This window comes from Pygocentrus nattereri, chromosome 7 (genome assembly GCF_015220715.1).
Source record: "Pygocentrus nattereri isolate fPygNat1 chromosome 7, fPygNat1.pri, whole genome shotgun sequence".
Lineage (NCBI taxonomy): Eukaryota > Metazoa > Chordata > Actinopteri > Characiformes > Serrasalmidae > Pygocentrus > Pygocentrus nattereri.
This window is the reverse complement of record NC_051217.1, coordinates 29,122,051-29,144,669: the sequence shown is the minus strand read 5'-3', so window position 1 is coordinate 29,144,669 and position 22,619 is coordinate 29,122,051. Positions and strand designations below refer to the sequence as shown.

General features: G+C 39.1%; 1 protein-coding gene across 1 annotated transcript in view; it reads left to right on the top strand.

Moving 5' to 3' along the window:
• Window positions 1–22,619, top strand: part of rasgrf1 (Ras protein specific guanine nucleotide releasing factor 1) — a 67,886-nt gene that overhangs the window by 42,647 nt on the left and 2,620 nt on the right. Inside the window, exons 11-25 of the mRNA XM_017711116.2 lie at window positions 112–175; window positions 1,850–1,992; window positions 2,130–2,212; window positions 3,577–3,825; window positions 10,277–10,647; window positions 13,055–13,174; window positions 15,878–16,048; window positions 16,142–16,248; window positions 16,428–16,540; window positions 17,850–17,910; window positions 18,165–18,268; window positions 19,766–19,850; window positions 20,348–20,545; window positions 22,172–22,251; window positions 22,418–22,535. Coding sequence (XP_017566605.1) covers window positions 112–175; window positions 1,850–1,992; window positions 2,130–2,212; window positions 3,577–3,825; window positions 10,277–10,647; window positions 13,055–13,174; window positions 15,878–16,048; window positions 16,142–16,248; window positions 16,428–16,540; window positions 17,850–17,910; window positions 18,165–18,268; window positions 19,766–19,850; window positions 20,348–20,545; window positions 22,172–22,251; window positions 22,418–22,535 — 2,067 coding nt within the window. The remainder of the gene's footprint in view (window positions 1–111; window positions 176–1,849; window positions 1,993–2,129; window positions 2,213–3,576; window positions 3,826–10,276; window positions 10,648–13,054; window positions 13,175–15,877; window positions 16,049–16,141; window positions 16,249–16,427; window positions 16,541–17,849; window positions 17,911–18,164; window positions 18,269–19,765; window positions 19,851–20,347; window positions 20,546–22,171; window positions 22,252–22,417; window positions 22,536–22,619) is intronic.

Genomic DNA, 22,619 nt, shown 5'->3' with positions numbered 1-22,619 from the left:
GGGGAAATTCTGGCAATTCAGTAATGACTGTTTTAGTGTAGCCTGTATTGATTATTTGATAGCAGAGGATCTGGTGATTGCGTCTCACCGTTCTGTATCTCTGGCCGACAGAATGGAGTGGTGTCGCTTATCGACTGCACACTGATCGAGGACCCAGAGAGCACAGATGATGAGTGTAAGTATCAGATTGTTTTGATTTCTATCTATCCCTGCAGGCAATGGAACAGCTACTGCTGTGAAATACCAATGCATGATTACCTCATAATGGACCGGATAGCTATTAATATATTTCCACAAATTGATGCCGGAAATTATGTTACTCTTATGTCTTTCCTAATGAAGTTACTGCCTGATTAGCACTTCAATAGTATCAATTTAGGAGGACTTGGGGGCTTCTTGAAAAAATGTGTATACCAAAGTGTAGGTAAATGTCTTTGTAAGAATCCAGCAGGCTAGACTTCCATTCCTCACTCCAGTAACTTAAGAAAAGCAGCCAGTTTGCGTTGCCTTTCCATGCAGTTGCTGAAAAATAAGTAAGAGATAAGAGCAAAAAAGGGTTAACCCCTTAAACTCACAGTTCTCACTCATTATTACATGCTAAGGTTTATTGTTTAGTAACTACAGGACTTTGAAACTGGCTGAGCTCTTCTTGGATTATAGAATTGTGTTATACCTCTATACTTCACCATTATTGCAACTGTCACTGTCAGTTCTGACTGAGCAAATTCTCTAAAACGGAGCATTTCACATCAAACCACAAGACCTTATTTACAACCTTAAAGATTCAAAGGGCCCATATTATTCTCCTGTTTTTTTAGGAGTTTGAGGCAATATGTAAACATTGTTAACCTTTGTACTATTAACCTGTAACGGTGGGGAGTGATGAGGAAAACACAGGTGGTAACAATCAGGGGAGGAGTCAGAAAACAAGGGGGCCAGACTGGGAAGGAATCAAAGCAAAGAAAGCACATGGACTACACTGGGAGGGGCCAAACATGACATAAGCTAATGTTAACCTAATGTGCTATTAACTCCTCAGTCCATACAGTCCATGAAACTAAGCTTATAAGCAAATAGAGCTTGTTCAGAAATTGTTTCTGTGATGTCACAAGACAAGACCTCATTTACATATACTCACTTAACATATACTCATGTAAAAATGAATTGTGAGCATTTTTTTTACAAAACTACACAAATGTTAGAAGTGGACCTCAAGGAAAAATGCAGGATATTGGTTCATTAAGATGTATTTGCCAGATTGTGCATAAATAAATAAACTGTGAATGGGGTGGAAAAAAAATAAGACAAAGCTGTGTTGATGTAACATATTTTAGTCATTCATGAGAAAAGGTGTATCCTAATCACATAAATTAAATACATCACTTTTATTACACAATATTAATTTGAAAAAATTGCATATAGACAGGCAATAGAAGTTATTCATATAGGTTGCATCCACTACAGGTTACACATGTGTGTAATGTTTAGAAAACTAGCCAGACAAAACAGTATAAGGTTACCTACAACACATGCATGTATTCAGTTGTAAAATTAAATTAGTTAGCACAATAAATGAGTATAGCTGAATAATATTTGATAGTTAACACCACCGAATAGCTTACTCCATAATGTAGCTCACAGAGTAGCACTGCTGAAGGCCCAGTGCGCATTCACTTGCCTGTTTGCTGAGTAAATTATTTGCAAATTGTTAAATGCAGCATATGAGACTCTCATAACTTACTGGTAACTACCATGATGGCTGATTTTAAAAGTGCCTTATTGATGCTTTATTAATGATGATTGACTGATGATGACAGTTTGTTTGTTTGTGTCTTACTTGGCTTTGCAGCAAAGTCTGACAAGAGCGGCCAGGACATGGAGCACCTGGATTTTAAGATAGTGGTTGAGCCCAAAGACAGCCAGTCCTTCACCGTCATCCTAGTGGCCTCCTCACGCCAAGAGAAGTCAGCCTGGACCAGTGACATCAGCCAGGCATGTCCACTCTCATCACCTCCTGCTCAGTCATCCGCACAGCCTTAGGGGGCAGTGCACCCTTCCCCCTTTCTCCATTCACCTCCTGTGGTTCGAAATCTGTGTTCACTGTCTCTCTCTCTCTCTCTCTCTCGCAGTGCATAGACAACATTCGCTGCAATGGGCTGATGATGAATGCCTTTGAGGAGAACTCAAAAGTCACTGTACCGCAGATGATCAAGTAAGAGTCCCAGTGACACGCTCATAAGGAAAGTCAGTGTGCCAGATATAGTCTTCCAGTACACACATCCATGTGTTTGTCTGCCTATAATAAAACTTCTGTTATGTACGAATGTGGAATCATACAGTTATGGTGGCAGCACTAGAAGTGCACACATTAAATCAAAGAAGTTTTAATTCCCTTAAGAGCACTCTTGTATCAATCAAGAATTACTGATCATTGGTGTTATTGTATTATGATAGTTCACCAGCTAACCAATGTACAGATGCACCTGCTCATGGAATATGTCTTCCAAAAGCAAGGGTATTTACAGGAGTTTCCCCCTTTTCTGCTGTAACAGCCTCCACTAGATGTTGAGCTGCAAATATTTCATATTATTCAGCCACAAGAACATTAGTGAGGTCAGGTACTGACAGGGACGTGGGAAGGTGTTTAAAGTTGGGGGTGCTGAAAATTTAAACAGCAAATATGTGACATGAACAACGACATAATGCTAAATTATTTGCTGTTTTCCACTTAATTAGTTTTTTTTTTGATAATTTACTTAAAACAGAATGTGTTATGCTGTATAATGAGTCAGGAGACTACAATATATACATATAACTGACACATCAAACTGCTGATCCACAGTCTATCAGCTTGCTTATTCTGGACAAAAATGCAGAGAGAATGCACAGTGAGCGGGAGATCATCGGGCGGAAGGCAGGGTACTCCCTGGACAGGTCGCCATTCTATTAATAAATATCCATATGATTATTATGAGTTTTAGCAATTGCCGTTCTCAAATTAGTACCCCCACTTCCCGTGTCCCTAGGTACTGCTGTATCCCTAAGTTCTGGATCACAAATGCCACAACAGCTCATTCCAAAAGTATTGGATGGTGCTATACTCCTACAGAGAACGTTGCTGTGGAGCTTCATACCTCTCTAACTGATGCTTAGTGTTGGACATTGTGATCTTAGGCTTCGCGTATTTTCATGACAAACCAGTGTGAATTTTTTCCACTTCTTTAACACCCAGGCCAACCAAAAACTGCCTAATTAGGCAACACTGGCTGCACATACACAATTGAACACCTGATACACTGATGGTTGCATTCTAAAGTAGCTGTTTTCACTAATTAGAAGGGGTGTCCACTAACTTTATCTACACAAATTGATTTACAAAATGCTGTGTTGCTATGAAAACATTTTGCTGCATTTGAGATTTTATTTGTAGCTTCTCTGGAAAATATTTATGAAACAGAGGAAGAAAATGAGGTCACATGTCACTAGCAACCTGAAGTATGTGTTTAATGATTAAAATAGTAGTGATGCAAATCACTGTGTATCACTGCTGGTGGCTCATATATGTTCTGTCTTCAGGTCTGATGCCAGCCTCTACTGCGACGACGTGGATATCAGATTCAGTAAGATGATGAACTCGTGCAAGGTGCTACAGATCCGTTATGCCAGTGTGGAGCGCCTGCTGGAGCGGCTGACTGACCTGCGCTTTCTTTCCATTGATTTCCTCAACACGTTCCTGCACTCCTACCGAGTCTTCACTACTGCTGACGTTGTACTTGACAAGCTCATTGCTATTTACAAGAGGCCCATCAGTGCCATCCCAGCCCGGTAGGTCTCACATCTACCTTGCTTGCAAAGGAATATGCTAACTGAAAAAAGTTGTGTGTTGAAGTTACTTGATTCAGATGTACACATCATTTATACATGAATAAATATCATAATGTTGTACACATTCATATTACATCAACACCATTATTGCTAAGAGTAAGTAAACCGAAAGACCAGATTGTGTTGATGTAAGATATTTTATTCATGTGGAAGTGATGAACTCCAAGCATTACAATTTTTAGTGTATTTAGAGAAACACTAAATAGACTTTTGAAGACGTTATTCTGTCATACTATAATATACATCATGTGCATATTAGAAACTCTGTGTCTATGTTTGTTTTCTCTATGAAAGAAATAAGCTGCTCCAAAGCCACTAAGTTTTGCTGCATGGACATTCTTCTTCTGAAAATTGCTGGATCCTCTGAAATACACCTAAAAGCCAAAATACGACTATTGCTCCATGCAAGCTAACACTGCTGCGCAGTGAACTGGCATCATTTAGCTTTTCAATATAATAGTCCTTAAACAGCCTAACACCCTAAAGTGTGTTTTTTTCACTGTATGCTTAAGTACTTAGTAAGTACTGAATCCTTCCTGGAGTTTCATGATTTTGAAACTGGCAAATTCACCAAAATACCCCATGCAAAGCATCCAGCTTTGTCAGATGTGATGTGAAGTTGCTTTGGCAATAGTAGGCTGTAGTTTGACTAGGTGATGTGGGTACATAATAGAGTTGAAGGGTAATAGACTTACTTTCCTGTGATATCATTTCACTGTGCAGGAGTGTTAGATTGCTTGTAGCATGTAGTGGGGAACCCTTAGGCTTGCAGATAGAGGTGTTTTTCCCTTGTTTTTGACTCAGTTTTGACATCTATGGTCAGAACTGAAGGCCTAGCTCTAGTAGTAGTATATATGTCTCATTAGAATAGAAAAAAAATTTACAAGCATTTATCACTGTGTTTGCACACTGTGAAATTAGACCTCTGCATTTAACCCATCCGTGCAGTGAAACACCCACATACATGCACACTAGTGAACACACACACACTAGGGGGCAGTGAGCACACTTGCCCGGAGCAGTGGGCAGCCCCATCCACCGCGCCCGGGGAGCAATTGGGGATTAGGTGCCTTGCTCAAGGGCACTTCAGTCATGGACTGTCAGCCAAGGGGATCAAACCGGCAATCTTCTGGTCACAGGGCTGGTTCCCCAACCTCCAGCCCACAACTGGCCCCATTATTCATATCCATAATTGGACTGTTAAACAACCTTGTAACTGTAGTGACTTTGGGGGGAAAAGTGTACACAGGACAAAATGTATTACATGTTTTTGTTCACCACAGGGCACAGTGATTAAATTATTTCTAATTTGTCTCATTCGCATTCATTTTTCCTCAAAGAGAAGATCTGCTGTCACCTGGATGTCTGTTACATGCTTTCAGTTGCATAGTGCTAACTTGTTTCTACAGTTTTTTCATTAGCATTTTTTGGTTGAACGATTTTTTTAATGTACCTGCTGTGCTTTTTAAGCCTGCCACCCTGCCACTACAGTTGCAATGAAGTTGAAGCAAGATGTCTGAGAAATGCTCCAAATTGATATATATGGCTTAAGGCCAAGAGTCAATTACCTGACGAAACATTTTGAGTCCTTTAATTACTTTGTTTACTCTCTCAGTGTTTGCAAACAATCAAATTAAGCACCTTCATATACTAGATAATGAAAGGATAAGGAGGTTCCTTCAACCTCATGAGACATCAGAAAGGAAATGCCTCTGAGGGTGGATGTTTACATGTAATAAAGCTAAGATTAACAAAATCACATTAAAACTGTGGCTTTAATGGCTGAGACGAGCAGACGACTGCCTGGCTTTAGAAGGCTATAGGCAGCATGTGTTTCAGAATTCACTGCATATATTGACTATAGTGGCTTATTTTAAAAATATGTTTGAAAGAAATACAATTATCTGCCAATATAGTGAGATAATTTCACTTGATAAAAAAGTAAAACATGTAGAACTAAGTCGGAAAATCTTAATATTCTTGCAACAATCCCAAAATTAGAAATATTAGATTAGCCAAGGTATGTTATGCAGTGTTAAAGTGCTGTTTCATGATCAGTTTCATGGTATAAATTTAAATAACTTTAAATGTTTATAAAGTTAGCATGGCAAAAGTAAAAAAGATCCAGATTCAGCAGTTCCCATGATGAGATATTAATCTACAGTTCAGTTAACCCCTTAAAATCCCAGGCTTATTACATACTAAGGCTTATTATTCAGTAATAGTACTTCTTTGGAAACTGCACGAGCTAGTCTCAGGTTATAGAATTATGTAATAAAACTTGGCCCTGGCCATTTAAGGGGTTACAGAACTGTATGGTCTGAATGTGTGTCACTGACACTACAAGCTTAGATATACTCATCCAACCTACATCAGAATGTGCCATCTTAGAGATCTGTACCTTTGTCCAATATACATCCATACCATCTGTTGCCTGATGTATCCACTCAGCCTGTTCAAATGCTCAGCCTGCTTCATGCACATTCTGTGATTTTATGGATTTGTTGAGAGGTTGGCGTTCTGCTTTGTGTGGAAGTGAGTGTGTGAGATGATATGCTTGTGAATAGAGCTTTTCTCTCCATTGTTTGGATTATGCAAGGCAGTGATTGGTGAAAACATGTTTTGACCATGAAAAGTGAAATATCTACAGAGGCTACCGTCCACTTTCTGGCCCCGGAGAACCTATTTTGTGTTTTTTCTACTAACAAATCTACTAATTAACTGACAGTTAATTGATAGGTTGAATTGATTGACTCTTGACATGACTCTGTGTAATAGTAATGTGTAATACGTTTGTGTGAGTGTGTATGAGTGTACAACAGTGCAGTATATCATTTAATGTCTGTACAATTTTGTTGTAGCTACTAAGTAAATATAGGTATGAAGCAAATCTGCTGATCAGCCTGTTTGGCCACTTCAGGCTTGGGCTTTAATAGTGTCATACAGTGAGTAAGATGATTAAATTGTGAATCATAGTTATTTGTATGACGATTAGTTGCCAGCTAAAATTGAATGATCAGCGCAGGCCTCGCCCTAACACTGGTCCTAATTAAATAATAAAATTCTAGGTCTGCTTCTATAGGTAGTTATTTTTAGTAGTTTACTCTTGCATTACTGTTGTTTACAGTGTTACTCTTGTGTAGCCTATTTACACCTTGCATTAATGTGTGTTTCATATACTCAATATGTTCAAAGCAAAAAGAAATCCTTTAGTCAACGAATGAAATCAGTAATTGAGCTAATGCTAAAGTTAACAGTTTAACATTAATTGAGGGGTATTGTCATCATATTCTACATGAGCTAAATTATTTCTGCTCAGTGAATGTGGTTACATTTGGAGACATGTTGGTTTGTCAAGCTAATTTTGAGAACATGGAAATATCTCTTCTAACTTCAGTGACCATGGTTAGCCTAGCCACACTGCTGCAGGCTTCTCGGTCATGTCTGTGGCATATTAAGGCACCGCGATTGATATGTACAACAGTAAGGCGCTATACTTGTGGCATCAAGTTGCCAGTTTATTATTAATGCTGTCTAAAAAGTAGACTGCTGTGACAGCGTCAATTTTTTCAGAGCCAAAATTTAATTTTTACCATTCTGCGTGTGAGAAGTTGTGAGAGTCCTGCACCTGCTAGTATTGCTAAACAATGTTGTGTGGGGCAGGGGCAAGAAGTTACAAAGGGCAACAGGGACATAAACTAAACTTCCTTTACATATTACAGAAACTGCCACTGAGAGAGACAGTATAATCATGTTAAGAGTTTGTCCCATGGCAGCCTAAAAGTTCCAATCTCCAACTAATAAGGCTGCAGTGTTACTCACTCTGCCAAGTATGAACCAGGGAGTTATTCAGCTCCACAGAGCTCTTATGCAATTATAATATACATTGACCAAGGATTATTTCTGCAGGCTGAGGGTAAAAAGGGCAGAGGGCTCAGGCTCCCTCTAGGATCTCTCTGTGCAAGGGCCTACAGGACAGGAGTACAGGTGTCTGTATGTGTATGAAGGGTGGACAAGAAAGAGAGAGAGAGAGAGAGAGAGAGAGAGAGAGAGAGAGATTGATATTGATGCTGTGAAGTAGAAGCCTGGATGTGTGTCATCCTAAAGTATGCGTATGTTCTGCAGCAGTAATTGGGGCTCGGCCCCCTTGCCTGCCTGCCTAACTGAAGCGTCTCAGCAGGGTCTGTCACCGTCACCTTAGCAACTGGCCACTCTGCTGCAGGACCCCACCCTCAGCCGCCTGCAGACGAGCTGCTGGATGAAATATTTAGTTTACACATTTACAGCCAATCCCTCCTCTGCTTCTCTCTCTGTCCAGCTCTCCCTCCTTCCTTCTTTCTCCACTGACTCGGCATCACTCTCTTTTCCACAACTCTCTCACTCTCTCTCTTTCTCTTTCTCCCTCTTTCTCTCTCTGTTATCTGCATCTATCTCTCCTTTATTTTGGTCTCCCATTTTCTCATTCTCCATCTCTGTCTTGCTCTCATTCTTCTCATTCTCTCTAGTTCCTTTTTTTTTCTCCATCTCCATCTGTGCCTTTCTCTCCCACCCATCTCCTTCTCCATCTCTCTCTCTCCCTCCTCACCTCTCTAATTCTCTCTCCTTACCTCAACTATCTCCCACTCTCTCCAGCATTTCTGTGTTCTGTCTCTTTCTCTCTCACTCCCTCCCTCCCCTTCCCCACTCCTCTTTACTGAAACCTTCTCTCTCTCCCTCTCTCTCTGTATCTCTCTTTGTCTCTGCAGCCAGAGCCGGGGGCCTCCCACACTCCTACACCCAGAGCCCCCCCTCCCCGGGCCTCCCCCGCTCATCTCCCCTGTCGCTCACCTAGCCTGTCAGAGAGCACTCTATTTCTGGGTGCTGGATGACGCTGAGGGTGGCGCGGCGTGTGGGAGAGCTCTCCGCAGCCTTTACTGGCAAATATGAACACTATGCCACACGCGTGCTCTGGAGGATTTTCTTTTTTTCCTCTTCATCAGTACACTGCAGCTCCAAACAGCACTTTGCTCTCTACTGATCAAGAAAAGGAGTAGAATTCCTGACCAGTGCCATGAAACCCGGGGGGGGGGGGGGGGGGGGGGGGGGTAGACAGTGTGTACTACCAAGAAGAGCATTAACTTAAGCTGTAATGTGTGGTATATATATGTGTGCCATTGTGCAAAGGTGCATTGGTATGGCAGGAACTACACTGGACACTGTTAAAGTGATCACACACACACATTCACCCCTGGGGGCAATGTAGCAAATTTCTTAGCTTTTTTTAAATATACATGTTTGTTGTGCTGTGTAAACATTGTTAAGTGTTCACTCCATATTTGGAAACAAAACTGCAAAAAGAGCAGCTTCAGCCTCACTGTGATGCAACAACAAGTTTTTTGTCTGCCTGGTTAGTTTGAAGTGATAAGGGTTAAATGGGGATAAATGGATAAACATTTCACTGTTGGGAAGAAAGTGTATCATTGCAGGCTTCCAGCATCCAAAAGTTTTTTCTCCAATAGTTTATTCCAAATATTTCAGCCTGGCCTGCTTTGAAAAGATAGTGTGCAGGGGGTGCACTGTGAAGGGATCACCCAATCAAAATAGACGTTATTTACATATGTCAGTGTTAAAGGCACAGTAACATAAACAGCCTGTTTAATCCAATAGGGTAAATAGAGCATGAAAAGGAGTCATGGAAACTACATTATTTAATTATAGGGAAATTACAGGGAAGACTAATAATATCCAAAAATGTAGAATGAAACATAAATACCACAATAGTCCACTACTACTGTACAAACAGTAAATGCTTGAGATGTTCTCATTATCATTTAGCCTTTCTTTTTGGTACAGCATGTACCAGTATTAAGCCATAAAAGCCATTAAAAGCCATAAAAGCCATGTTGTGTCTGAATCTTTATGAACAAAATCCATGAATTCTGAAAATATTGCTACAAGAGTAGTGTAATTTCAGCATTTCTGATGTTTTCCTAACAGTGGCATGTTGCTGCTCACCAGAAATGATTATGCTTCATGGAAAGCCTTATTTGGTCTTATTCCAAAACCAAATATGGCTTTGTATTAAGACACATTGACACATCATCGCTTGCCAGGTTGTTCTTTTCATGAAAACCTCATAAGGGCCTAGAGCACTCCAAAAACCTGCAGCTTTATGTGTGACATGCAGTGATGTGGCAGCGAATCAAATGGCACTGTAGTAAACACTGTGAGTGAGATTTCTGAATGGTTATGTTTCAGTTCTTTATGATTGTGTTATGTCCTGTGATATCCCAGCAATGTCATCAAGTTAATTTGTAAAATCTTCAAATTACAGAGTCACAGCCAACCTGTGGCAGTAATATAATACTATTCAAACACAAACTTTCTTTCTATCTTTCTTTCTTATTTGTAGTTCTCTGGAGTTGTTCTTTGCCAGTAGTCAGAACAATAAGCTATTGTACGGAGAGCCACCTAAGTCTCCCCGTGCGAGCCGAAAGTTTTCCTCTCCTCCTCCACTGGCCATCGCTAAGACATCTTCACCTAACCGCCGCCGCAAACTCTCCCTCAACATCCCCATCATAACGGGCGGCAAAGCGCTGGACCTGGCCGCCCTCAGCTGCTCCTCTAACGGCTATGCAAGCATGTACTCTGCCATGTCCCCTTTCAGCAAGACCACGCTGGACATCAACAAGCTCTATGTGTCCACTCCCATCGCCAGCAAAATCCCTGATGAGGGAGAGAGCAAATCTGACCGGGCTGAGGAGTCCACACTGGCCAAACAGGGTGAGTGACCGTGCCAGAGTATTCCAGTGCCATCCAAATAGAGGTTATGTGTTTTTGTATTTCTTTTAGATTATTAGTATGTTGTCAGTAAGAGACAATAACAACTGAGAGAACAATTACTCCATTTTAATATTTTCTTTATATTTGTGATTGTGGATCAGTTAAGCTAATTTGCCAGTGATTAACACATGTTCACTGACTTTGAACATGTTGTGTTAATCACTGCCAAATTAAATTGAAGAGTCTTTCACTCCTACAAATTAAGGTTCCTAAATGGTTCTAGGCTTGAACATACAGTTCTAGGATAAATTTTAATTGCTATTGTACAGCAGTGGCAACCTCCAGTTCTAGAGGGTTGAATTTCTGCATAATTGGGTGGTCTCCCTGATTCAACTTATCAGTTAACTGCCAGGTTCATTTAGTGTGTTTGAGCAGGTAAATAAAAGTTTTTGCAGCCATCAGTTTCCCATATATTCTACAGAATCTTTACATGATGCAAAAGTTCTTCATGCTCTTAAGTTTTATTTAGAAACTTAGTCCTTAAACATTCATAAACTGAATACATTAAATAACATTGGTAAAGTCTAAACAAATGTATGCAAAGTTTGGGCACCCTCTGGTCAAATTATTTTGTTGATTTTCTGAGAGAGAAAAAAGTACACATCCTTCACAGAGAACACACATTCAATGCATAATTACATTATATGGTATTGGGACACTCCTCTTACTCATTGGATTCAGGTGTTTCATTTGGTCCCATTGCCACAGATGTGTGAAATCAAGCACCTAGCCATGCAGTCTGCCTTTACAAATCTTTGTGAAAGAATGGATTGTCTTAAATTGCTCACTGTATTTGAGTGTGGTACTGTAATAGGATGTCATTGTTACAAGTGCAAAATTTCTTTCTTCCTAGACAATCAGCTGTGAGTTGTATTATTGAAAAGTGGAAGCATTAAGAAACCACAGCAACTCACCCACAAAATGGCAGACCATGTAAAGTTACAGAGTGGGGTTGCTGAATGCTGAGGCGCATAATGCATAAAGGTCACCAGCGCTCTGCTGTCTCAGTAACTGCAGAGTTCAAAACCTCTTCTGGCTTTAACATCAGTACAAAAACTGTGCCAGGAGAATCATGGCATGGGTTTCTATGGTCGAGCACGTGCATGCAAGCCTTACATCACCAAGCATAGCACCAAGTGTCGGATGAAGTAGTGTAAAGCACGCTGCCACTGGACTCTGGAGCAGTGGATACATATTCTGGAGCGACGAATCATGATTCTTTATCTGGCAGTCTGATGGGTGAGTCTGGGTTCAGTGAATGCACGTAGAACATTACCTACCTGACTGCATTGTGTCAACTGTAAAGTTTAGTAGAGGAGGGATAATGCTATGGGGGCCCTTAGTTCCAGTGAAGGGAAATCTTAATGCTTCAGTATACCAAGACATTCTGGACAATTGTATGCTTCCAACTTTGTGGGAACAGTTTGATGAAGGCCCCATTCTCTTCCAGCTTGACTGTGCCATAGTGCACAAAGCAAGGTCCATGAAGACATGGTTGGGTGAGTTTGGTGTGGAAGAACTTGACTGGCCCACACAGAGATCTGACCTCAGCCCCATCAAACACCTTTGAGATAAATTAGAATGGAGATTACAAGCCAGGGCCTCTCGTCCAACATCAGTGTCTGACCTCACAAATGCTTAGGATTGATGGACCAAAATTCCCACAGACACACTCCAAAATCTTGTAGAAGGATTCCCAGAAAAGTGGAAGCTGATATAGCTGGAAAGGGGGGACCAACTCCATATTAATGCCTATGGATTTAAAATGGAATGGCATAAAAGCTCCTGTAGGTATAATGTGTGGGTGTCCCAATACCTTTGTCTACATAGTGTACTTTTTATTAGCTGAATTTCACATATTGAAAAAAACCCACGAAATTTATACTGGACAAAAATTATTGGACATTTACTAGTTTTTGTTTTATTTTTTCCCAATATGCAGAAATTCAATTTGCAGGAGAATGTGATGTTTGAGTGTGTTCCCTGCAGATGGTGTGTTATTTTCACTTACAAGATTAACAGAACATGTAATTTGACAGGGGGTGTTCATACTTTTGCATATGACTGTAAATATATTTTAAGCAAGTACCTGTCCAATGGCTTTCATGTATTATTGAGCATCCCTGTTGATAATTAATAATTATAACACATTTTTAATAATTTAGTTCATTCCTGCAGGAGTATGTGAGAATCAAGTTGATATCATTACAATCAGAATGAACACTTGAACTAGTAAAATGCATATGTTTATTTTTAGAAAGTTAGTGTTGCTTCCAAACATTTAGCCATGTGTAGTGAATGTACATTTGCTCCAATATGGAGGTCTTAAGTTCTGGAATTTCTGCAGATATTTCAGTGAGAGAGGAGAGTGACAGTGAGCAGGTCCAGAGCGACGACGCAGAGGCTGAGTCTTCGCCCACCAAATCGCCCACCACCCCGAAAAACGTCAAGTGCAAAAACTCCTCAGGTATGGTACACTCTGTCCCTGCATTGCCGGCCGAGCCATTGCTGCCCGAGTGCAAGTAAACCTGAGCACCTGCATCTCCCGCAGATGAGCCACCTGCACCTCTTATACCAGCCAAAATCAGCCTTATCAATGGATCATCACACTGACTTTCACTCACACTGAGTCAGCAGTGCTTGACCATCTTTAGGAAAGCTTTGCTTTCCACATATGGCCTGTATGGACAGGGGCTGAATGTTACTTATTGAAGCTCTAAACAGTGTTTACACTGTACATCAAATGCTTTCATTTAAACAAAAAACCATGATATGGGCCCTTTAAGCCACACACATTTTTGGTTTGTATTTTAAAATAGAAGGCACTGAAAAAACGATTGTTTAGTAATCAGGTTTTTCAGATTTTGAACAATACAAAACCTTACATATTAGAATAATTTTATACATGTATCTGCAACCAGATTGGCTTTATATTATTGAAAACACAGATTCCAAAATTTTGAATAGTGTACGCTTCTGATGAGGCTTCTCTCCATATGTGTAATTGCTGTGTTACTGCTTATATTCTACCTAAGATGGCACATTTTTTGATTCTTGTAGCATCTCAGAGCACACTTCGTGCTCATGTAGGCCTGAACTAATTCTGAGCTGGGAGACGGAAGCCTCCCAAGGCACGATTCATGCAGAATCTCATTTGTTCTGTGGGTTATAAAAAAAGAAAAAAGAAAAGAAAACAAAAAGCGCAGGGAAACGCCAAAGGAGGCGTGAGTAGGTGTTTGGAAAACTTGTACCATAGCAACCATCAGCATGTATTCTCTCTGCCGTCCCTGGTTATGGGGGTTTGCTTGAGTGCAGCTGAAGCTGTAGGGTCTTCGCTTTCTCGCAGATCTGCTATCTGAATTTAAGGTCAGAGATCAACAATGACCACTATGTTCCATACATGTGAGCCAGTGTCAATGTTAAGCCTTGTTGACATACCAGTGTAAAATCAACTTGCATAGTTTTTGCTGCTCATAATGAACAGCAGAATGTTCTTTTTATATGACATGACATTGTAGACTCCTGTTTTCTGTAGTCTCTAAGCATTTTTGTTTTACGGGCTATTTTTAGTCTCGACCATCTTGGAAATCAAAGCCCTGCCTATTGTCTTGCTGGAAATGCAGTTGGTGATTTTGTGTGTGATGCTGCCCCCTGTTGGACACTGACACACACTGAAGAAGATGAACCACAGTCTGCAAGAACATGCCAAACCTCCCCATGATAGAAAATGAGCATTTCTAACCAAACCACATCACCCCACTGAAAGTAAAAACATTCAGTCGTTCTCCACCTGACAGAGAACACAAATTGCTTTCTCGCCCATTGCTGCTAAACTGGTTTGAGGCCGGTGCTGAAGGTGCATTTGCTGCAGTAGATATTTGTGACATTTTTATAGGTCATCATTGAAGGCTCATCCACTGCAGTGATAATGTCACTGCTTCCATTATTTCTGCTTGAGCGGATCACGTCTTATGTGACACCTACTGTATTTTAAAGGGGAAGCTGTTCCTTTTAGTGCACATTAAATTGTTACTGAGGCTTTCATTAGAGGAAAAGGATGTGGTCTTTGGTTAATTCATTATCATTATTTATCGCTCTTCTATTTAATTCTGTAGCTGACAAAGGTTGCGTATGAATTACATTAATACAAGGGCTGCACACTGTATATTATTGCAAGTAATATTGATGTGTGAAACTCATGTTAATGAGCCCTCTTATCAATTACAAAACAGTGTCTTGTGTGCGGTGAGCATCCGGACTAAGCTCAGAGGTGTTTTGATGAGTTGCATATTTTGGTCAAAATAATGCAGACATGTTGTTAATTGTGTCAAACCAATGATTGTATTCTTAATAGGGATGCATCAATATGGGAAGTGTGGGCCAATATGTGATCATTTACGTACATATGTGCTTTTATCAATGCAGATATTGCACATTATAAACATTTATAAAATGTAGAATTTGGGACTATATCCACCTGGATCAGCATACAGATATGTGTACATACATATCATTTTAACAGTGTAGCCCAGCATCACTTAAACATTCTACTCTTCAACAGAAAACACACATTCTACATTAAATCCAGTTGTATGCAAAATTTTGAACACACTTGGTTGGAAAATAACACACCCTCTACAGGTAACAAACTTAAAAAAAAATAGTTTCTATTAATTTTTAATTTCCATATTGGAAAAAATAAAAGAAAATATAGAATATGTCATAACTTTTGCACAGGCTTTTTCATCCCCCAAATATTTTACATTCAGAAAATAAACTTTAATTCTGCTTCAAAATGTGCAAATCTATAGAGAATGTGAACTTATTTTTAGTTTGAAAACATTTTAGAACAAACATTTTTTTAGCCTTTTGCATACAACTGTATATCATCAAATATAGATTTCAAATAGCGGCCAGTGTTCTTCATTTTCAATATACTGTGCAGGGCATATCATAAGCTCATGAGATAGAATCACCATATTATAATTTGCCTATATTGTGCAGCCCTGATTAAAACTTCTTTATTCATAAGCCTTTGTGATTGAATTCTAAATATGAATATGTTCACTTCAATTAAACAGAGATCGTTTGAAGTCTTAAGTTAATCAAATGCTCCCACGTCACTCATTGTATAATGAGTGAATATATTTCTTGCTCTGTCATTATGTAGAGTTCTCCCTCTTCTCCTACAACAATGGCATGGTGATGTCATCCTGCCGAGAATTGGACAACAATCGCAGCGCGCTCTCAGCAGCATCTGCCTTCGCTATCGCCACGGCCGGTGCCAATGAGGGTACACCGACCAAGGAGAAGTACCGCCGCATGTCTCTAGCCAGCACAGGTATCAGCACAGCACTCGTAATAAACCCATACAGGGAAGCTATATTAGTTGCTGGGCAGAAAATGGTCAATATGACTTGTGATTGGTTCCCAGGGTTTCCCACAGACCAGAGGAACGGAGATAAGGAGTTTGTGATTCGCCGGGCAGCAACTAACCGAGTTCTTAATGTGCTGAGACACTGGGTATCGAAGCACTCGCAGGTGATGTGCCATCTGCTCACTTTTAACAAACAAAAAACATTTTAAGTAGACTGTTTGAAACAAGCTCTATTGTCTGCAGTTGCTTTTGTCTTGAAAACTATTTGTGCCTTCATTCTCTCTTGCTTTTTTCTGTCTCTATCCCTCTTTTTCTCTCGCTCTGTTTGTGTTTTCACATACAGGACTTTGAGACCAACATGGAGCTAAAAATGAAGGTGATCAGTTTCTTAGAGGAAGTTATGCACGATCCCGAGCTGCTGACCCAGGAAAGAAAAGCAGCGGCCAACATCATAAGGTAGAGCTTACCTAGAGAACATCCAAGTCTGCTAAATATTCCTTATGGTGGCACAGACTGTCTGTTTTTGTAGCTTGTTTGTCCAGTTGATACTGTTGACTGGACGTTAAAATGTTGTGGTGTATATTTTACTAATCACATCACTACCCATGGGTAGGAGTAGGAGTACTTACTTAAACTGCTGTTATCTAGACTGTAATGTGCTGCAAAATGCAAAAATGTTTTTGTCACTGTCACAGTTTTTCTCAGTTTCTTGAATACATTTGCCCATTCAGAAGCTTTTTTATTTTTAATACTGATGAAAAAACACACTTTCTTTTCAACAGTCTAACCTTGCAAATGAAACAATACAGCTCTCAATCAAATGTGTACATTTTTTAAATAATATACTAAACAACAGCAAAAAACACAAAATGCAGTTTTCTGTTTGAATCTATTCAGCATTTTAGTGCTGTATGTCAGAGCTGTGTTATCTGCTGATACTTTACTGTAAAGAGATTTTAAATTTTCCAAAGTGTAAGAATATCACAGAGTGGAATCTATTTTATATATTGATAAAAAGTATAACATAAAAGTTATAGCATATAATACCTTTTCTGTTTTATTTTTTTCCAATATGTTAAACTCATCACTATTTGCATAAAAACATATTTAAATTAGTTCTCTGCAGAGGATGTGTTAACTTGTTTTCAATCAGTAGTTTATTTGGTACCATATAGGTGCCCTTCGTAGATTTACAATTGTTGACTGTATCTGCTGCACAACTTATCAGCTGCACTTCTATGCTGTCCAACAATGAGAACACCATAGGACCACCACTGACCAGATATTATTTTAGTGGTGAATTCTTAGCACAGCAGTGACAATGGTACGGTAGTGGCATGACAATGTATGTAGCACTGGTACAAGTGTCAGGGCCAGTGTAGGTACCAGATATGTGTTACTAATAAGCTAGCAGTTCAGTGTATATACAGCTGTATGCAAAACTTTTTGGTTTGGGCCATATTTATGTGTATTCTCTGTAGAGGATGTATTAACTTATTTACACTTAGAAAAACAAAAAAAAGTAATTTTACTGGGGGTCTTTAGTTATATGTCTTATTCTTAGCATATACCTGACCTTAACCACACTCTGCTGTATTGGAGAGTCATATCTAAGAAGCACTTCAAGTCGACAGAATCAACAACGTTTTCAATTAGTCTCCATTTAGTCAAGCCCAGATTACTCCCCTAATTGCAATGTTGCTGATTGCAGAGCAATTTCTGAGCCCTTAGGCTGTGTAAAGACTGTTCATAATTCTTCTGATAGGACACTCACTCAGGAGGACCCTGGTGACAATCAGATCACTCTGGAGGAGGTGCTGCAGATGGTGAGTGGGCCGATATTGGGTCACATTCAAAGCAGCAGTTATTTCACATTTTGAATTAAGTGGATTTCAGACCTAATTAAGCAGGAGACACACTCAGACTGAACATGTAATACACACTAACAGCTAGGAGCTGTGTTCCACAGCAGTTTCTCGAGACTAGAAATATCATGGGATTTATGTGGGAATAGATGACTTACATTATCATAGCTAATGTCTAAAGTGTGTGTGTGTGTGTGTGTGTTTGTGTGTATCAGGCTGATGGTGGTAAAGCAGAGCCCTTTGAGAATCACTCAGCTCTGGAGATTGCAGAGCAGCTCACCCTCCTGGACCACCTGGTATTCAAAGTCATCCCATATGAGTGAGTACACATTTTTCAACATTGAATGATTTGAAGGTATTGTAAGGCCCTCTATTAGAGGCCCATATCCTGCATTTGTTTTGTATTTTTGTCCCCTGATAGTCCACAGATGATTGTTCTGGTTTATATGCCAAAAACAGTTGTAATTTATTTTTGTATGAGGATTTTCCAATCTCTCTTTATCTCATTAATTAAAATAGGGGTTGTTACTGTACCACTATATGTTAATAAACTCTGTTCTAATCAAAAATCAATGTGATTAGCATGTTAAAATGTAAACAAAGTCATTCAGAGTGGTATAATGTGAAATCTCTATTGTCAGTAGTGTTGAAAGGAACCAGCTGTTCAGAGTTTAATGCCTCTAAAATTCCCTCACAGAAAGTTTTTACATGAAATGGTTATGAATATAATGGCTTCTTAATGACTTAGATATTGTTTTACCATAGATTTATGAAAAGATTTTGCCCTGAAATATATTTTACATTAATTACATTTTCATTCCTGATCATGTTTTAAGGCAAAATAAAGGAAATAAAACCCATATATATGTTTTCATGTTTAACACTATTTTATCATAATCAACATTACATATAAAAACTTGTGTAGGTCCACTGGTGGTTTCGGATAGTAAATAAAATGGCCATATTTGCGTTGCAGACATCACAACCCCTGGTTCCTGTCACTAACACTAAAAAATCTGTCAGTAAGTTTCTCTACAATTAAGTATTTAACACCAGACCACTCTTAATTACTTTGTTTGCAGCTCATCAATGCAGAAATTTTGAAAAATCAGTGTGTCACGATTGGCCCCTTCCAGTCCTCCATGTGCTTTTGTTTTGTCCATTTGCTTTCTTTGTTTTGATTCTTCCCTGTCCTGTCCCTTTGTTTCTTGGCTCCGCCCTTGATTGTTCTCACCTGTGTTATCCACCTGTGTATTGTTAGCCCTCGTTGTTTCTATATTTAAGCCTTGTGTTTTCCCCTGTTAGTTTGCTGGTCATTGTTTTGTATTGTAGTGTTTGGTAGTGTTTGATATTGTCTGGTGTTTGTTTATTCCGGTCTACGTTGTGTTTTTTCCATTTTTCTTTTCGTCATGTCTGCTCCCCGATCTCTCCGTGTTGGCTCTCTGACCCTGGACCCGTTTTGACCCTGATTATGGATTTGCCCTTAATAAATCTCTCTCATCTCAGCATATGCGTCCGTCTCATCACTCCCCAGTGTTACACAGTGAAATTCTCCTTTAATAGAGCCATAGAGACTTAATCAAAACATGAAAAAAAAATATGTACCATCACATCAACACAGTAAAGATGAGATATACATATATATAGGATATATAACAGAGAGGATGTGCTGTTGCAATAAAATGTACTGACAGTACAGTTCATAACAAACAATAAATAATGAATTGAAGTGAATTGAAATGTTTAACAGAGTAGTTAGAACGACTGTGTTAAAGGTCCCAAACTGTTTTCGAAAAGTTCTCTTTACTGTTTCCAGGGAATTCTTTGGCCAAGGCTGGATGAAGAATGACAAAAATGAAAAGACACCTTACATCATGAAAACAACAAAGCATTTCAATGATGTAAGTATCAATCTATTATGACATTGCCTTTTACAGCAGGTCTAATACAGTGTTTCCAAGCCCTTGTGCTGGAGTTTCCCAGCATTGCACATTTTACTGTTTTCTCTGTATTGACACATGCAATTTAACCCCTTACATGACCAGGGCCTGTCAGCAGGCAAAAGGTTTTATAACACAATTCTATAATCTAAGAATAGCTCAACCAGTTTGCTGTGGCGTGCATGTAGTTACTGAATAGTAAGCCTTAGTAGACCTGTAATAAGGGGTCAATATAATACATGGCATAATACAGAAAGGTAGATTTCTAAACACTGGCCTAGACCAATATCAAAATTTTCAAACTGATTATAATTACACCTTAAGACATGTAATTCCCTAAGTATTACACATTATTAGTTAATTAGTAGGAAACTAATGTGTGCGTTATGTAGTTATAACCTGTCTCGCACTGAAGAAGTTCTCTTACTCACACTAACCCCGCCGTTTCCCTTCAAAAGATAAGCAACCTGATTGCATCAGAGATCCTGCGCTGCGATGATGTGAACACACGGGTGGCAGTGATGGAGAAGTGGGTGGCAGTTGCCGACATTTGCCGCTGTCTCCATAACTACAACGCTGTGCTGGAGATCACCTCCTCCCTCAATCGCAGCGCCATCTTCCGCCTCAAAAAGACCTGGCTCAAAGTCTCCAAACAGGTAGGAAGGAGAAGCACTGTCAGTCTGTTAAACCACACTCTATACAACACATGCATATGGTTCCTTTTATGTGCACACTATATGAGAATGGATGCATTGTTGTGTGGGTTACTGAGAACGCTCAGAAGGACAGCACTGTGCAAACATCAGACACCACCATTTGTTGTTTAGGCTCCAGTCAGGGGAGGCTTTTAAGTACTTTATTCAGTCTTTTCTTTAAGTTATTAACTTTTCAGGAACTGTTTCTGAGGAGATTGGATATTCAAGACAATCCACTTGCATAATAAAATGAAAAGTCAAAGAGAAAATAAATGAAAACCTGGAGTTCAAAAATTGTTAAAAGATTTAGAGAAAATGAGATTACAACCATGAAAGACCTGGTGGACCATCAATACTGTGCCCATCAGATAAACACTACTTAAAAATTTTAATTTTTGAGTGAGAGAAGAGAAAATCAAGCTCCACTCTCATTTCAGATCCGAAAGAATTCTGTCCATTCTTCCGCTGTGAAGAAACACTCAATGCTATGAGTCTGAAAGGATTTGTCGCTGTCAAAAAGCCCTTACTGAGAAAAGATAGAAGACAAAAGAAGAAAATTTGGAAATTAGGCATAGTAGCTGCTCTTGTGTTCAGAACAATAGACTGACCACCCCTGAGCCCAGACCTCAACATCACTGAATGTGTTTGGGACAACTTGGATCATGAGAAAGAGAAAATGCAACCAACTTCTAAGACTGAACTCTGGGGGTGAGGGGAAAATTCCCTGCACATATCTTTGAAAACTGATAGCAAGTCTCCCAAATAGAATGGAAGCTGTAATAAAGGCAAACAATGAACACACTAAACACTGAACAGTTTAAAATGATATTTAATTGCCAAGGCTACTGTGTAAATTTCTGTTACATATATGTTTTCTGTTTTTGTCTGATGCTGAAAAATGAATAACTTATACTTTCATAACAGTACGGTAGGCTCATATCATGAAAATCCTTTTTTTAAAAGCAAAGATATTACTATAGCATACTAACATTGTTAAAATTTCAACATCTTCACTCTGCAGTCTACACAGTTTATAAATAGAAACTAAGCTGTAAAATGTTAAAAACCAACCATTTACATATACCCATCTACTCAGCCAACAGCAGTTGAGTGTCATCCATTCTAAAATATAAGGAGTGTTTCAGTTCAGACTGCTTTTGAATGAGGCCCAGTATATAACAGCCAGTAAGAAAAGAGGACACTTTAAGGCACAATGATCAAAACAGCATGTATAATTCTAAAAAAAGAAGAAAAATGGTCATGTGAAAATGAATTGTGACTGTTTTCGGTATGGAAAACTAACTGACTAAACTGGCATACATGAAAAAAATAAGATATGGGCCCTTTAAAACAGTATAAAGAGATAGTAGTTGTATTTCTTTGTGAAAATTACAAATCCACTTCCTGTACTAACTGTGCATTGAGGGTTGTGCCAATTCTGGATAATGTGTGAATACTTGTTAGTGGCATAGAAGTACTTTCATATATTGTTTTTTTTTTTGTTTGTTTGTTTTTTTATTCTAAAATGAAAGTATAAAGGTTTAAAGTGATACCTTGTAATTGTATTTGGTCTTAATCATTCTTTAGACCAAAACCGTCATTGACAAGCTGCAGAAGCTGGTCTCATCTGAGGGAAGATTCAAGAACCTACGAGAAGCTTTGAAAAAGTAAACTGGATTTAACTTAATACTTTGAACATTGTTTGTTGCGCTGTTTTTTTTTACTTCCAGGCAGTTATTTGGATTAAACAGTACTTGTCAGTTGCAATGTTTTATTGTATATATGAGTGAAGATGAGTGTACATTATCTGATGGGTGCTAATGTGTCCACTAGTTGTGACCCTCCTTGTGTGCCATACTTGGGGATGTACCTCACAGACCTGGCGTTCATTGAGGAGGGCACACCGAACTACACAGAGGACAACCTTGTTAACTTCTCTAAGATGAGAATGGTAAGCAGAAGTCCATTATCTAAGCTTTAGAAACAGTTTAAAATTGATTTTCTAAGTGAAAGTTAACACATCCTGTACAGAGAA